We start from the raw sequence: 14,055 nt of genomic DNA, 5'->3' as shown, positions 1-14,055 counted from the left end.
AAGCCCCCACATCCGGGCTACCAGGACGTCCGGGCCTGCCCAGGCACAATGGAATGGGGCACAGGCAGCGCGTGTCATGCCTGGGAACAATTAATCCCTTGGTGACAGAGGGTGGGTGGCCTGGCAGCTGCTTTTCCACGTGGGCGCCACCGCGGGTCCAAGCTGGCCCCGCCCTGCCTCAGCTCTCAGCGGGGGACCGGGCAGCTGGGAGCCTGCACGCCCCACGCCCTGAGCACTAGCCAGAGGCCAGTCGCCCACTGAGAGGGTCACGGGCAAGGACAAGAAGGACCTGGGAGCACCCACTGTGCGCCCTGGGTAGGTTACACACACTAGGTGCTTTCTGCGCACATACTCACTGGTCCCAGGAAGGCAGGCGATATAATGGCCATTTTATAGATGGTGAAAACTGAGCCTGATCGGAGAGGCAAATTGACCTGCTTGTGCTCATGGAGGCTGGGTAGCAGCAGCAGGGTCTGAATCTAGAACTCTCTGATTCCAGAAAGAAAGGAGGATGGGGCTGGCCAGGTCCCTGGATTCCCAGCTGTGGTCAGCCCCTCCCCACTTTCTCCTCCTTTCCAGGTGCTGGAATCCTTGGGGCATTTGGGGCAGGTTAGTGCAAAGGAAGGAGGGCAGCCAGAGGCAGAAGTGGTCAGGCCACAGGACAGGACGTTCAGGCTGGGATCATGGGAAAAAGGAAGATGGCTCCAGAGAAGCCACCTGTCCCCCACTGCAGCCCCAGCCTCTTCTCACTTCCTGTGCAGTCCTCAGCTTCCGCTGTCAGTCCCTCTGTGGACAGGTCTGAGCATGTGCCTTGACCTCTCAGAGCTCAGGAAACAGGCCTGGCTTGAGAGAAGCGACTGCCAGAGCTGGTGGGGCAGGGCCCGAGTGCTGGGAAGTGACTCCTGCCTGATCACCAGGCACTCCCGCCCGGAGGCAGAGACACTTCTTACATGAGGCTGGCTGAGTTTCAGAGGGGTCCAGGTCCCACTAGTAGGAAATAGAGGACGAGGAGTGGTTAGTAACAGAGACCACACCCAGGGAAAGCCAAGGGGGACCTATCCAGGGTACAGCGGGTTCCATGTTTGGGATCCATCCCCGGAGAGGACTCGCCCCTGGGGCTCAGGACTGGCACTTGTAGGAGAGATCGTCACATAATTAGAAACAAACCTGGCACGGTTGTGAACTCCGACCTGATGGCCCATTGGTCCTGGCCAAGGCAATGGAATGTCTCCCGGCGCGGGAGACGAAGCGATTGGGCCCAGATGTGGGGAGGAGAGAGCCAGAGGGACCCATTTGACGTCTCATAAACATCTTAGCAAGGAGGCTCCTGGGCTGCAGGGCAGGCTGGATGGAAGGACAGATGGGTAGTGGGGACACAGGAGTTCCCCAATGTAGGTGAAGGGGAGGGGACCGAGTCAAGAGATATCTGCAAGGAAGCAGAAGAGAGATCTCACTGGCCTGGGTGAGGTCTGGCTCATGGACTCTGTTCTGTTCCAGCCCTTGCCGAAAGCCCTGCTGAATCCTGTTAGCCAGCAGGACTTTTGGAGAAGCACAGGGCTGGCCCAGGCTTGTTAGGGATCGGTGCGATGACACCTGCACTGTGCATAGTAGTCGCTCACTAAACTACTGGTGAATGCTATTTTATCAGGATCAACCCTGAGCATCACAGGCTTAGGGACCAGCCCAGGGACCTGAGTGGCTGATCACAGCACTGCCCTAACTCCATGAGACCCTTCCCACTCTGGGCCTGGGAATGCTGCCTATACTCCTGTCTCTGTTTCCTATCCACAGGTCCCGGAGGGCTTGCGGGCACTGGCCTTGGGGCAGGTGAGTACTGACACCCCAGCAAGATGCCCCTTGTGGGGACCAGACTCTGAGCTCAACCCAGGGCTGGCATGAAGCACAGTCATGGAACAAGGGTACAGGCCAGGTTCCGTCCTGGGCACTGATGGGGACTGATGCTGATACCACCTGCCCCAAGCAGCTGCCCAGGACACGAGGAAATGGCAGCTGAGTACCTGGGTTCCTTTATAACATAGTAGTGAAGGCTGCATGGAGGAAGCCCCACGGACCAAGGAAGCCCAGGGGAGTCACTTAACTCAGCAGGGGTTCAGGAAGGCATTCTAGAGGGGGTGGGTGGGGAAATTTGATCCCAAAAGATCCATGCAGTTTTCAGGAAGGCTGAGGTTAGAGGATCACTTGAGCCCAAGGAGGCTGAGGCTTCAGAGAGCTATGATCATGTCACTGCATTCCAGCCTGGGCGACAGAGAAAGACCTCGTCTCTGTTGTTGTTGTTGTTGTTGTTGTTGTTGTTGTTGTTGTTGTTGTTGAGACAGAGTCCCACTCTGTCACCCAGGCTGGAGTGCAGTGGCTCGATCTCAGCTCACCACAACCTCCGCCTCTCGGGTTCAAGTGATTCTTGTGTCTCAGCCTCCCAAATAGCTGGGATTACAGGCGTACACCACCACGCTCAGCTAATTTTTGTATTCTTAGTAGAGACAGGGTTTCGCCGTGTTGGCCAGGCTGGTCTCGAACTCCTGGCCTCAAGTGATCCACTCACTTGGCCTCCCAAAGTGCTGGGATTACAGTCTCAAGCCACCGTGCCTGCCCGCAAGACCCCATCTCTAAAGGAAAAAAAAAAAAAAAAAGAGCCCTACAGTTTTGTCACAGCTGTCTGACACATTAACCTCAGCACAGAATCTAGTTATGGTACTTAGGCACGGTGGCTCACACCTGTAATCCTAGCACTTTGGGAGGCTGAGATGGGCAGATGGCTCGAGCCCAGGAGTTCGAGACCAGCCTGGACAAGATGGTGAAATCCTGTCACTACAAAAATACCAAAAAAAAAAAAAAAAATTGCCAGGCACAGTGGCATGCACCTGTAGTCCCACCTACTCAGAAGGCTGAGATGGGAGGATTGCTTGAGCCTGGGAGGTTGAGGCTGCGGTGAGCCAAGATCGCACCACTGCACTCCAGCCTGGGTGACAGAGTGAGACCTTGTCTTTAAAAAAAAAAAAAATCCAGTACTGGTGAGCAGTGCTCACATAGATGTCCTGCAGGCATTGATGTCTGGCAGACAGCAGAAGAGCCTCCAATATGGTTCCTGAGTGGGGCACAGCCAGGCAGGGCCAGAGTGTAGGAGTCTTCATGGGTGTGGTAGCTCAGGACCTCACCCCATCCTCCCCTCCGCAGGGCTCGGCGCCTTCCCTGCAGGTGCCTTTCCGGGGGCTCTGGTGCCTGGAGGAGTGGCTGATGCTGCTGCAGCTTACAAAGCTGCCAAGGCTGGTGAGTGGTGCTCTTTGGGGCATGCCACAAGCCCTCTGGCTTCCATGGGGCCCCTCCGCTTTGCAAAGAACCTTCCCTCAACTCAGGCCTGGGAACTGGGTGGGTGGGATTGTTAGCTGCAATCTACTGGGGCTCAGGGAGGCAACTAGCTGTGCCCAGTCTGAAGGCAAGTTAGTAACGGGGCCAGACCTCAATGCCAGGCCCTCAGCATGCAGCCCCGGGCCCTTCTGCCTCCCCACTGTTCCTTGTGCAATGCCTCACCTATCCTGGCTCTGCAGGCGCCGGGCTTGGTGGTGTCCCAGGAGTTGGTGGCATTGGTGGCGTTGGCGGTGTTGGTGGCTTAGGAGTGTCTACAGGTACAATGGCTGTCCCCGAACTCCCTGGGTCAAGCTTGCAGGCCTGGGTGGAGCCAACTCTGATGTGGCCCCTTCTGTGCCAGGTGCGGTGGTTCCTCAGCCTGGAGCCGGAGTGAAGCCTGGGAAAGTGCCGGGTCAGTGCGGAATCCCTGAGGCTGGAGGACAGAGGGCAGGAAGGGGCAGAGGGCAGGGAGGAACAGAGCCCTCTCCACGCCACTGCACTTGGGGAGGAAGGGCAGGGCCTGGCTTCAGTCGGGCAGAGAAACTAGCCAGGCCCAAAGTGTGGTGCCTGCGTCTGTGAAATGGGGAGGAGGGGCCTGGCCTACTTCCTGGGCCCTTCTCCCAGGATCTTGGGGTAGAAAGAGACGGGCTCTGTGGCAGGCTGTCGGGCGACAGATGGGGAAACTGAGGCTCAAAGAAGCGAGTCAGTGTGGAAGGGCTTGCAGCAAGTCCTGACAGAGCTAGGGGAGCCCCATGTCCTCTGACTCCCCATCTGGTACTCGTTCTGCCGAACCAAGCCCTTTAGGAAGTGACTTCAGGTTAAACAAAAGACTGCCTGAGTCTACACAGCAGGGAGGGACATCTGGAAGCTGTTAGCCAGAGGTGGGCTGGCCCAGCCATGTAAACAGGCTCCAGGAGACAGAGATAAATCCACACACCGAAGAGTTTGCAGATGACTTCCGAAACTCGTGGGAGGAGGGTTGTGGCCACCCCACGTCTGTCCCTGGCTGCCCCTGTCGGGCAAGGGGCTGTGGGTTTGAGGGCCTTGGAGCTGCCTGGGTGGGGAGGGCCGAGGAGGGAATCCCTGGAGGCTGAGCTACTGCTCATAACTTTGCTTTCTTTTGCCACAGGTGTGGGGCTGCCAGGTGTATACCCAGGTGGAGTGCTCCCAGGTACAGGTGAGGGCAAGGAGGGAAACAGGGACTGTATAGGAAGAAAGCAGCCAGGACGCAGTGGCTCACACCTGTAATCCCGTTGCTTTGGGAGACTGAGGCAGGAGGATGGCTTGAGGCCAGGAGTTTGAGACCAGTCTGGGCAACATAGTAAGACCCTCGTCTCTACAAAAAAATTTAGCCAGGCATGGTGGTGTGCACCTATAGTCCCAGCTACTCAGGAGGCTGAGGTGGGAGGATTGCTTGAGCCCAGGAGGTCCAGGCTGCATTGAGCTATGATGGCGCCACTGCACTGCAGCCTGGGTGACAGAGCAAGACCCTGTCTCAAAACAAAGAAAAAGCAAAAGAAACAGAAAAGCAACCCCCTCAACCTCCCTAGTACCCACCTCGCCTCCCCGAAAAGCAGAGGCCACCAGAAGCCCTGGGTCCTGACCTGAGCCGTTTGCCCAAACACCAAAGCTCAGGCTAACAGACATAAGGTCCCTGGCAGTCCGTCCATCCCCTAAAGGTCAATCATCCTTCCTGCACCCCACCCAAGCCCTGATCCCAGGCACAGACCATCATCACAGCCCGAGGTGGGCCCCCGAGGACAGACCCCAGAGTGACCAGCTGTTTCCCAAAAGCTGTGAGTCACCAGGGGGCCACCCAATGAGTCTGCCCTGCAGGAGATCCTAAAGAGCTGCCCCTCACCCTCGTTTCCCCTGCCAGGGCCTGACCACCCCACCCAACATGTGACCTCCTGAATTCCCCCAAAAGCCCAGATTTAGGCTGTTCTGTGGGATTTGCTGACAGAGTGGTCCTTCCTCCCTCTCTCCCCTGCTATGCCGAGAGCCAAGGCTGCCCAGCCCCAGGGGAGACGGGAGAGGTGGAAGACGCTGGCATGGTCCCAGCTGTAGCTGGATGGCTGCTTTGGGGGCCTGGGTTGTGAACGAGAGCCCCAGAGAACATGGGCCTCCCTAGTCTACGGGCGAGTGGCACCACCCAGCAGCTGTCCCTCTCTTTACCTTTTTTGCGGAGGGTGGTCAAGACGGCTTTTGTGATTAACTCCAGCATAGAGATGAGGCTGACTGAGGCACAAGCTCACATGGCTGGGAAATAGGATTAAAACTCAGATCTTCTGACCTTGAGCCAGACAGGGAAGGAAAGTCAGCACTAAACAGGTCCTTTCTCCACCCACCCCGTGAGCCGTGCCTGTCGCTGACAGTCGGTCCCAAGGGAGGTCAGCTGGGGGACCTGAGGAGGGGAGGGGTTCCCAGCAGGGCCTGCAAGGCCTGCCTTCCTATGCTCACTGCTTTGTCCCCCGGCAGGAGCTCGGTTCCCCGGTGTGGGGGTGCTCCCTGGAGTTCCCACTGGAACAGGAGTTAAGCCCAAGGCTCCAGGTATGCAGCTGTCTGGACAGAGAGCTGATGGTGGGGACTCTCCCACCACCTTCTGGCCCTGGGTGTGAAATGGGGTGGGATCCTGGACTGGCTCAGGGCCCTCTGGGTGACACCTTTTATGTTCCAGCCCTGGGCAGCCTAGTGCTGAGAAACACCAGCGTGTAGCTGGGCGCACTGGCTCACACCTGTAATCCCAGTGTTTTGGGAGGCTGAGCTGGGAGGATCGCTTGAGCCCAGGAGTTCAAGACCAGCCTGGGCAACGTAGCAAGACCTTACCTCTACAAAAACATGATTAAAAAATTAGCCAGACGTGGTCACACACACCTGTGGTCCCAACTACTCAGGAGGCTGAGACAGGAGCATCTCTTGAGCCCAGGAGATCAAGGTTGTCGTGAACTGTGATCACACCACTACACTCCAGCCTGGGCAACAGAAAGAGACCCTGTTCCCCCCTCAAAAAAAAAAGAAAGAAAGAAAAGAGGGCCAGATGCAGTGGCTCATGCCTGTAATCCCAGCACTTTGGGAGGCCGAGGTGGGTGGATCACTTGAGGTCAGAAGTTCGAGAGCAGCCTGGCCAATATGGTGAAACCTCATCACTACTAAAAATACAAAAATTAGCCAGGTGTGGTGGTATGCACCTGTAGTCCCAGCTACTTGGGAGCTGAGGCAGGAGAATCGCTCAAACCTGGGAGGCAGAGGTTGCAGTGAGCTGAGATCATGCCCCTGCACTCCAGCCTGGGCAATAGAGAGACCCTGTTTCCAAAAAAATAAATAAATAAATAAGAAGAAGAAAAGAAAACCAGGTGCAGTGTAATCCAGGTGCCTGTAATCCCAGCATTTTGGGAGGCCGAGTCAGGCAGATCACATGAGGTCGGAAGTTCAAGAGCAGTCTGGCCAACATGGTAAAACCTCATCACTACTAAAAATACAAAAATTAGCCAGGTGTCGTGGTACATGTCTGTAATCCCAGCTACTCAGGTGGCTGAGGCAGGAGAATTGCTTGAACCTGGGAGGCGGAGACTGCAGTGAGCCAAGATCATGCCACTGCACTCCAGCCTGGGCAACAGAACAAGACTCTGTCTCAAAAAAAAAAAAAAAAAAAAAAGACTGGGCGCGGTGGCTTATACCTGTAATCCCAGCACTTTGGGAGGCCGAGGTGGGTGGATCACCTGAGGTCAGCCTGACCAACACGGTGAAGCCCCGTCTCTACTAATAATACAAAAATGAGCTGGGTGTGGTGGCCTGCACCTGTAATCCCAGCTACTTGGGAGGCTGAGGCAGGAGAATTGCTGGAACCTGGGAAGCGGAGAGTTGAGATTGCGATCTTGTCGCACCCCAACCTGGGCGACAAGAGCGAATCTCTGTCTCCAAAAAAAGAAACCCCAGAGTTCGTGTGAGGGCAGCATGCGAGGACTGGTCTGGGAAGAACTGGCCATTCCTTGGGCCTCCTGGCCCCTTGGTACTGTCTGGCCCAGTGTCCACAGTGCCAGGGCTGCAGTGACAGCTTTTTATCATTACAGGTGTAGGTGGAGCTTTGGCTGGAATCCCAGGTGAGGCAAGGCTGGTGGGAGAAGCAGGGTGGCCAACCAGGCAGACGCTCTTACCTTGGGAGGGGCTGGGCACCCAAGATCCTATCCAAGCCTGCCCAATTTCCCCCGTGCCTGCTGCGCCAGGCCTTGCAGTGGCTGTAGCACAAAGTGGCACCCATCCCAGGCCTGCTGCCTCCGCTGGCATAGCAGCCCAAAGCCCAAAGGAGTCCAGAAAACCCGCCAGCCTGTGCCAAGGGCTACAGGCCCGAACTGGGGCCCAGGCCCCAGGAGGGAGAGAATCCCGCAGCTTCCTGGAGGAAGTGGCCTGTTGCTGGGAGTTTCTCAACTGACCCATGATGGAGATTCAGGGAGTCCTTCGAAGCAGGATGGTTTCTGGATGCTGTAGCAAGCTCCTTCTGTCTGAGCAGAAAGTGGAGTGGGTGGCGGAGGGTTTGGAAGGGGCTACTGGGACCAGAACTTGCTCTCTTTAATCCCACAGGAGTTGGACCCTTTGGGGTACAGCAACCTGGAGTCCCACTGGGGTACCCCATCAAGGCCCCCAAGCTGCCCGGTAAGTCAGAGGGATGATTCAAGATGCACCACTCGGCCGGGTGCGGTGGTTCATGCCTGTAATCCCAGCGCTTTGGGAGGCCAAGGCGGGCAGATCACTTGAGGTCAGGAGTTCAAGACCAGCCTGGCCAACATGGCGAAACCCCGTCCCTACTAAAAATACAAAAATTAGCCAGGTGTGATAGTGCAGACCTGTAATCCCAGGTACTGGGGAGGCTGAGGCAGGAGAATCTCTTGAACCCGGAAGGCGGAGGTTGCAGTGAGCTGAGATCGCGCCACTGCACTCCAGCCTGGGTAACAGAGTGAGACTCTGTCTCCAAAAAAAGAAAACACGAAGAAGAAGAAAAAATGCACCACTCACTGCACCTGCCTGCACAGAAGTCAGCCTGGGTACAGGTGTCTCTGGTAGCAGGGAAGGGGTATTGAAGCCCCTATATGGTCACCAGCCAAGGAGAGCATGGGAAAGTTGTCTGCAGATATTGGACTCACACACGCACGCTCATGCACAGAGACCCATAGCTCCGATCTGAAGCTATTATGCTGATAGAAAGGAACATGGTTAATTGGAAAGATCCCTCTAACATCCACCCACTCGTGCTCCTGCCCCTACCTCTGCAATCAGCTTAGACAATGAGATGCTTTCCACTGAGGAGGGGGTGTAAGGAAAATACTCAGACTCCAGGGACATGATGGGGCTTGAATTTGTAGGGGGATGGGTGTTCCATCGGGCCCCGGGGCAGAAGTGTCCTCTGCCTCCTCCACCCAGCACGTCTGCTCTCCTGGGAGCAGCTCAGGACCCTGGTGTGGGAGGTCTCAGGCCTCAGCACCTGTGGGGGCAGATCTGTCCACCCAGGTTGGTGGGAGCCCAGCAAGGCATGGGGAAGCCCCTGAGCTTGCTCCGTCCTCTCTCCAGGTGGCTATGGACTGCCCTACAGCACGGGGAAACTACCTTTCGGTGAGTGAGACCCTTCTAGACTGTGGGCTTCCAGCTCTTTCCTACTCCAGGGTCCTAGCAAGGGTGCTGTGTTTCCAGCCCTGGGCCAGGAGAGCACCTCGCTGGGGCAGGGTTGGGGTCTTGGAGTGGGAATCTCAGAAGGAAAGGGCATGGACTTTGCACTCAGCATGGGTCTCCATCCCTGCCCTCCCACCTATCAATAATGAGACCTTAGGTGAGCTGTGTTCCTTCTTTGAGCCTCTGTGTCCTCATCTGTAAAATGGACAGAACAATTCCATACACGTATTTGTATTTGTTTTCACTCTGGCTAGGGGTGACAGGTGCAGACTCAGGACAGCTTGGGCCCCGAGGGCAGGGCAGGGGGAGGGGGAGGGCAACAGTGGTGACGTCTGCACAGATAACCACCGAGCCTCCCTGTTTTGCAGGCTATGGGCCCGGAGGAGTGGCTGGTGCAGCGGGCAAGGCTGGTTACCCAACCGGGACAGGTAAGGAAAGCCTCACCTTACTTCCAGCCGAGGGATCACTGATCTTCGGGGCTCCAGAGCCCTGGGATGGGTGAGGTTCTCTCCTGAAAGCAGAGCAGCCCACCCTGCATCCAGACCCTGGTGCAAACCTGCAGCAGGATCCTGGGGGGAGGGGTGGGGCAGCTCCGTCAGCCTCTTCCAGGTCTGAAGCCCCCACATATACCCGCATGTCAGTGGATTGGCTCTCTCAGGACTGGAAACAAGTGGGCTCTGGAGATACAGGAGCACTGTTTCAACGTCTCTCCCCTCTGCTCCCCTCCCCCAGGGGTTGGCCCCCAGGCAGCAGCAGCAGCGGCAGCTAAAGCGGCAGCAAAGTTGGGTGAGTGCCCCTGGAGTCCCCACCTGGTGGCCTCCAGCCCCCTAGCCTCTCCATTCCCATTACTATTGAGAGCCTGCCTCATAGATGAATGACCAAAGTGGCCCCTACTTATCCCCATTTACTCAAAATTTTCAACACCACCCATCTATCTATCCCTCCCTCCAACCATTCTTCCATGCCTCCGTGCATCCATTTATCCTTCCATCTGTCTATTACTTTCTCCATCCCTCCCTCCTTCCATCCATTTCTCTATGCATCCATCTATCCATCCATCCACTCATCCAGCCATCCTTTCATCCATCCATCTGTCCCTCCCTCCATCCATTCCCATTCCTCCATGCATCCATCTATCCATCCACCCATTCATCTACTCATTTACCCATCCATGCATCCATCCATCCACTCATCCACCTGTTCATTCATCCATCCATCTCTCCCTCCATCCATTCATCCATCCATCCATTCATTCATTCACCCGTTCATTCATCCATCCATCCATCCCTCCATTCATTCCTCTATGCATCCATCTATCTATCCATCCACTCATCTATCCATTCATCCACTTATCTACACATCCATGCATTCATTCATCCATCCATTCCTCCATGCATCCATCTATCCATCCATCCATCCACTTATCCATCCATTCATCCATCCATCAATCCCTCCCTCCATCCATTCTTCCATCCATCCATCCACACATCCATCCATTCCTCCATGCATCCATCTATCCATACACCCATCCATCCATCCATCCATCCATACACCCATCCATCCATCCATCCATCACCTCATCCATCCATCCATTTATCCATCCATCACTCCCTCGCTCCATTCATCCATCCATCATCTATCCATCTATTCCTCCGTGCACCCATTCATCCATCCAACCATTCCTCCATGCATCCATCTATCCCTCCGTCCGTTCCTCCAGGCAGCCATCCATCCATTTCTCCATGCATGCATCCATCCTTCCATCCATCCATCCATCCACCCACCCATCAATTCATCCCTCCATCCATTCTTCCATCTATCCATCCACTCATCCATCCATTCCTCCATGCATCCATCTACCCATCCATCCATTCATACATCCACTCATCCATCCATCGATTTACCCATCCATCCACTCATCCATCCATCCATCCATCCATCACTCCCTCCATCCATCCATCTGCCCATTCTTCCATGCATCTCTCTATCCATTCCTCCATGCACCCATCCATCCATTTCTCCATGCATGCATCCATCCTTCCATCCATTCATCCATTCATCCATCCATTCATCCATCCATCCATCTACTTACCCATGCATCCATCCACCCGTCTATCCGTTTCTCCATGCATCCACCCATCCATCCACTCATCCATATATCCATCCATCCATCCATCAATCCATTCATCCATCAACCCATCCATCCATCACTCCCTCCATCAATTCTTCCATCCATCCATCCACCAATTCTTCCGTGCATACCTCGATCCATTCCTCCATGCACCCACCCATCCATTTCTCCATGCATGCATGCATCCATCCATTCCTCCATGCATCCATGCACTCATCCATCCATTCCTTCCTTCCTTCATTCATTCATTCATTCATCCATTCATTCCTCCATGCGTTCATCCATGTCTCCTTCCTTCCCTCCCTCACTGCCTCCTCCCACACATCCATCTCAGAGATCAGGAACAAGCAAGAGTTCTTGTGGAGAATATAGCCACTGTTGTGGGAGTCAAGAAATGGGAGGCATTTTTTTCTACTTGGGGAAAGGCTTCCCAGAGAAAGTGACGTGTGATTCAGGCCTTAAAAAATAAAGATGGAGCTTACTATGTGGTTAAAACAGGAAAGAGGAGGCCAAGCAGAGGAAATGGGTACCATGGTGGTTAGAAAGATAATTTTAGGTGGTGCATATATAAGCATTTAAAACATTTAATAGTTATGTATCAATTTAATGTGTACTATAAAAATTTTAACTCACTGCTCAGGCCAGTGAGCTCTTGGCTAGCATGGCTGCAGATGGAATGTGGTGTTCCTGTGCCCGTGCAGTGAGTGGAGTGGGCATCTGTCCCCCACCCCAGGTAGTGCCCATCTCATGGTCAGACCACTAGGGCTGAAGTCCTCCTTCATCCTCAGCCCCAGGGAAGCCCTTTCCTTATCTCCCCACCAGTCCAAGAGAGTGGGAATGTGGGGAGAAGCCTGGAGCTGGGCCTCACAGCGGAAGCCCTGCAGGCCCCCCTCCCAGCACCGGAGGCTCCTTGGCCCCAGCGGCTGGTGGGACGGCTGGAATGTGGGAGCGGGAGAGCGGGGCTGTGAGGGGCTGCCAGAGCCAAGCGGCCAGGCGCTTGGATTACAAACTTGGCTGCATCTTCGGAACACAGGGAGAGGAAGTCTTGAACATTCCTGCAGGGGCCCCTCTGGCCCAGGGAGCGGCCACTTGTGGTTTCTCAGTATGTGGCAGTGATTAGAATGGGATTTGTCTGAAAACATGCAAGTCCCTTAATGAGCGTGTTGAAATGGACACTTTGGGGGAGAGTCAAGGAACAGTAGAGTCAGGTGGGGGCCTCCCCAAACAGGCCCATCTGGAGACACCTGGGCCCCATTCCTGGATGAGATCGCACTGGTGAAAATGCTGGTGTCTAAGTGGCCATCCTGCCTGTCCTCAGGAGGGTCCTTGGGAAAGTACATTGCACTGTCCCCATCTCAACAGGTGCTGGAGTCCTCCCTGGTGTTGGAGGGGGCGGTGTTCCTGCTGCGCCTGGGGCAATTCCTGGAATCGGAGGCATCGCAGGTAACATCTGTCCCAGCAGGGGGGGTGGGTGTGTCCTTGAGATGGCCACAGGGCAAGGACCTCACCCTCTGTGGCTGTGTTTTCAGGTGCTGGGACTCCAGCTGCAGCTGCAGCTGCAGCAGCAGCCGCTAAGGCAGCCAAGTACGGTAAGTGCCTGCCGGGGTGGCAAGCCCACAGCTCAGGCCCCTGCATGGACCTTGGAGACCCTAGCTCTAAAGCCAGATGGACTTGGTCTTTGTCCCTTCCCAAATATGCATTGTTCATGCCTCCTTACCTTTGCTCCTTCTGATCACTCTACCTGAGATGCCATCTCTATTGTTTTGTCCTGATTCACTCAGCAAAGGGAAAGGACCTTGCAGAGGGGACCTCGCTGCCCCCACTCCATCCCCTCCAGGGCTGGCCCACAGGTGTCTGCTGCATCAACTAAGTGGGTGCCCAGTGGAGGGAATTCTGACTGTGTTTTAGAAATAGATCACATTCTAGCTATGCGCAGTGGCTCACGCCTGTAATCCCAACAATTTGGGAGGCTGAAACCAGGAGCTTGAGACCAGCCTGAGCAACATACTGAGACCCCATCTTTCCAAAAATTATTTTAAAATTATCTAGGCATAGTGGCACATGCCTGTGGTCCCAGCTACCTACGAGGCTGAGGTGGGAGGATGGCTTGAGCCCAGTAGTTGAAGGCTGCAGTGAGCTCTTATCATGCCACTGCACTCCAGCCTGGGTAAGTGAGAATTTCGTTCAAATAAAAAAGGAAAGAGAGACAGAAAGACAGAGGAAAGGAAAGGAAAGGAAAGGAAAGGAAAGGAAAGGAAAGGAAAGGAAAGGAAAGGAAAGGAAAGGAAAGGAGGAAAGAAAGGAGGAAGGAGGGAAGGAAGGGGGAGAAGGAAGGGAGGATAGGGAGGGGAAGGCAGGAAGGAAAGAAAGAAAGGAAGAAAGAGAAAGGAAGAAAGGAAAAAGAAAGAGAGAGAGAGAAAAAGAGAGGGAAGGAAGGAAAGAGAGAAAGGAAGAAAGAGAAAGGAAGAAAGGAAAAAGAAAGAGAGAGAGAGAAAAAAGAGAGGGAAGGAAGGAAAGAAAGAAAGAGAAAGAAAAAGAAAGAAAGAGAAAGAAAGAAAGAAAAGAAAGAAGGAAGGAAGGAAGGAAGGAAGGAAGGAAGGAAGGAAGAAGGAGGAAGGAAAAAGAAAAGAAAAGAAAAAGAAAGAGATCACATTCCTCCAGCCCACAGATTCAAATCCCTGGAGCTCTTTAGGGACCCTCTTAGTCTCTCTGTGTCTCTCTGATGAGTTGGATCCATGCAGAGGAAATGTCAACCCACCTGCAGTTGTGCACTCAGGACCAACTGTCACTTCCATACTCTACTAACCACCCTTGGAGCCCCTCTGAGGTTCCCATAAGTTAGGAGAACAATGCTTTTTCTTCTACAGGAGCTGCTGCAGGCTTAGTGCCTGGTGGGCCAG

At 54.7% G+C, this 14,055-nt stretch overlaps 1 protein-coding gene across 1 annotated transcript in view; it reads left to right on the top strand.

The window, feature by feature from the left end:
• The window catches only part of ELN (elastin), a 36,593-nt gene that overhangs the window by 11,500 nt on the left and 11,038 nt on the right, over positions 1-14,055 (top strand). Inside the window, exons 5-18 of the mRNA XM_030932009.1 lie at positions 1,792-1,827; positions 3,193-3,285; positions 3,564-3,641; positions 3,725-3,775; positions 4,493-4,540; positions 5,842-5,913; positions 7,434-7,463; positions 7,942-8,013; positions 8,926-8,967; positions 9,393-9,452; positions 9,757-9,810; positions 12,518-12,598; positions 12,685-12,744; positions 14,023-14,050. Coding sequence (XP_030787869.1) covers positions 1,792-1,827; positions 3,193-3,285; positions 3,564-3,641; positions 3,725-3,775; positions 4,493-4,540; positions 5,842-5,913; positions 7,434-7,463; positions 7,942-8,013; positions 8,926-8,967; positions 9,393-9,452; positions 9,757-9,810; positions 12,518-12,598; positions 12,685-12,744; positions 14,023-14,050 — 805 coding nt within the window. The remainder of the gene's footprint in view (positions 1-1,791; positions 1,828-3,192; positions 3,286-3,563; positions 3,642-3,724; positions 3,776-4,492; positions 4,541-5,841; positions 5,914-7,433; positions 7,464-7,941; positions 8,014-8,925; positions 8,968-9,392; positions 9,453-9,756; positions 9,811-12,517; positions 12,599-12,684; positions 12,745-14,022; positions 14,051-14,055) is intronic.

This window comes from Rhinopithecus roxellana, chromosome 6 (assembly GCF_007565055.1).
Source record: "Rhinopithecus roxellana isolate Shanxi Qingling chromosome 6, ASM756505v1, whole genome shotgun sequence".
NCBI lineage: Eukaryota > Metazoa > Chordata > Mammalia > Primates > Cercopithecidae > Rhinopithecus > Rhinopithecus roxellana.
This window is presented reverse-complemented; position numbering and strand designations above follow the sequence as displayed.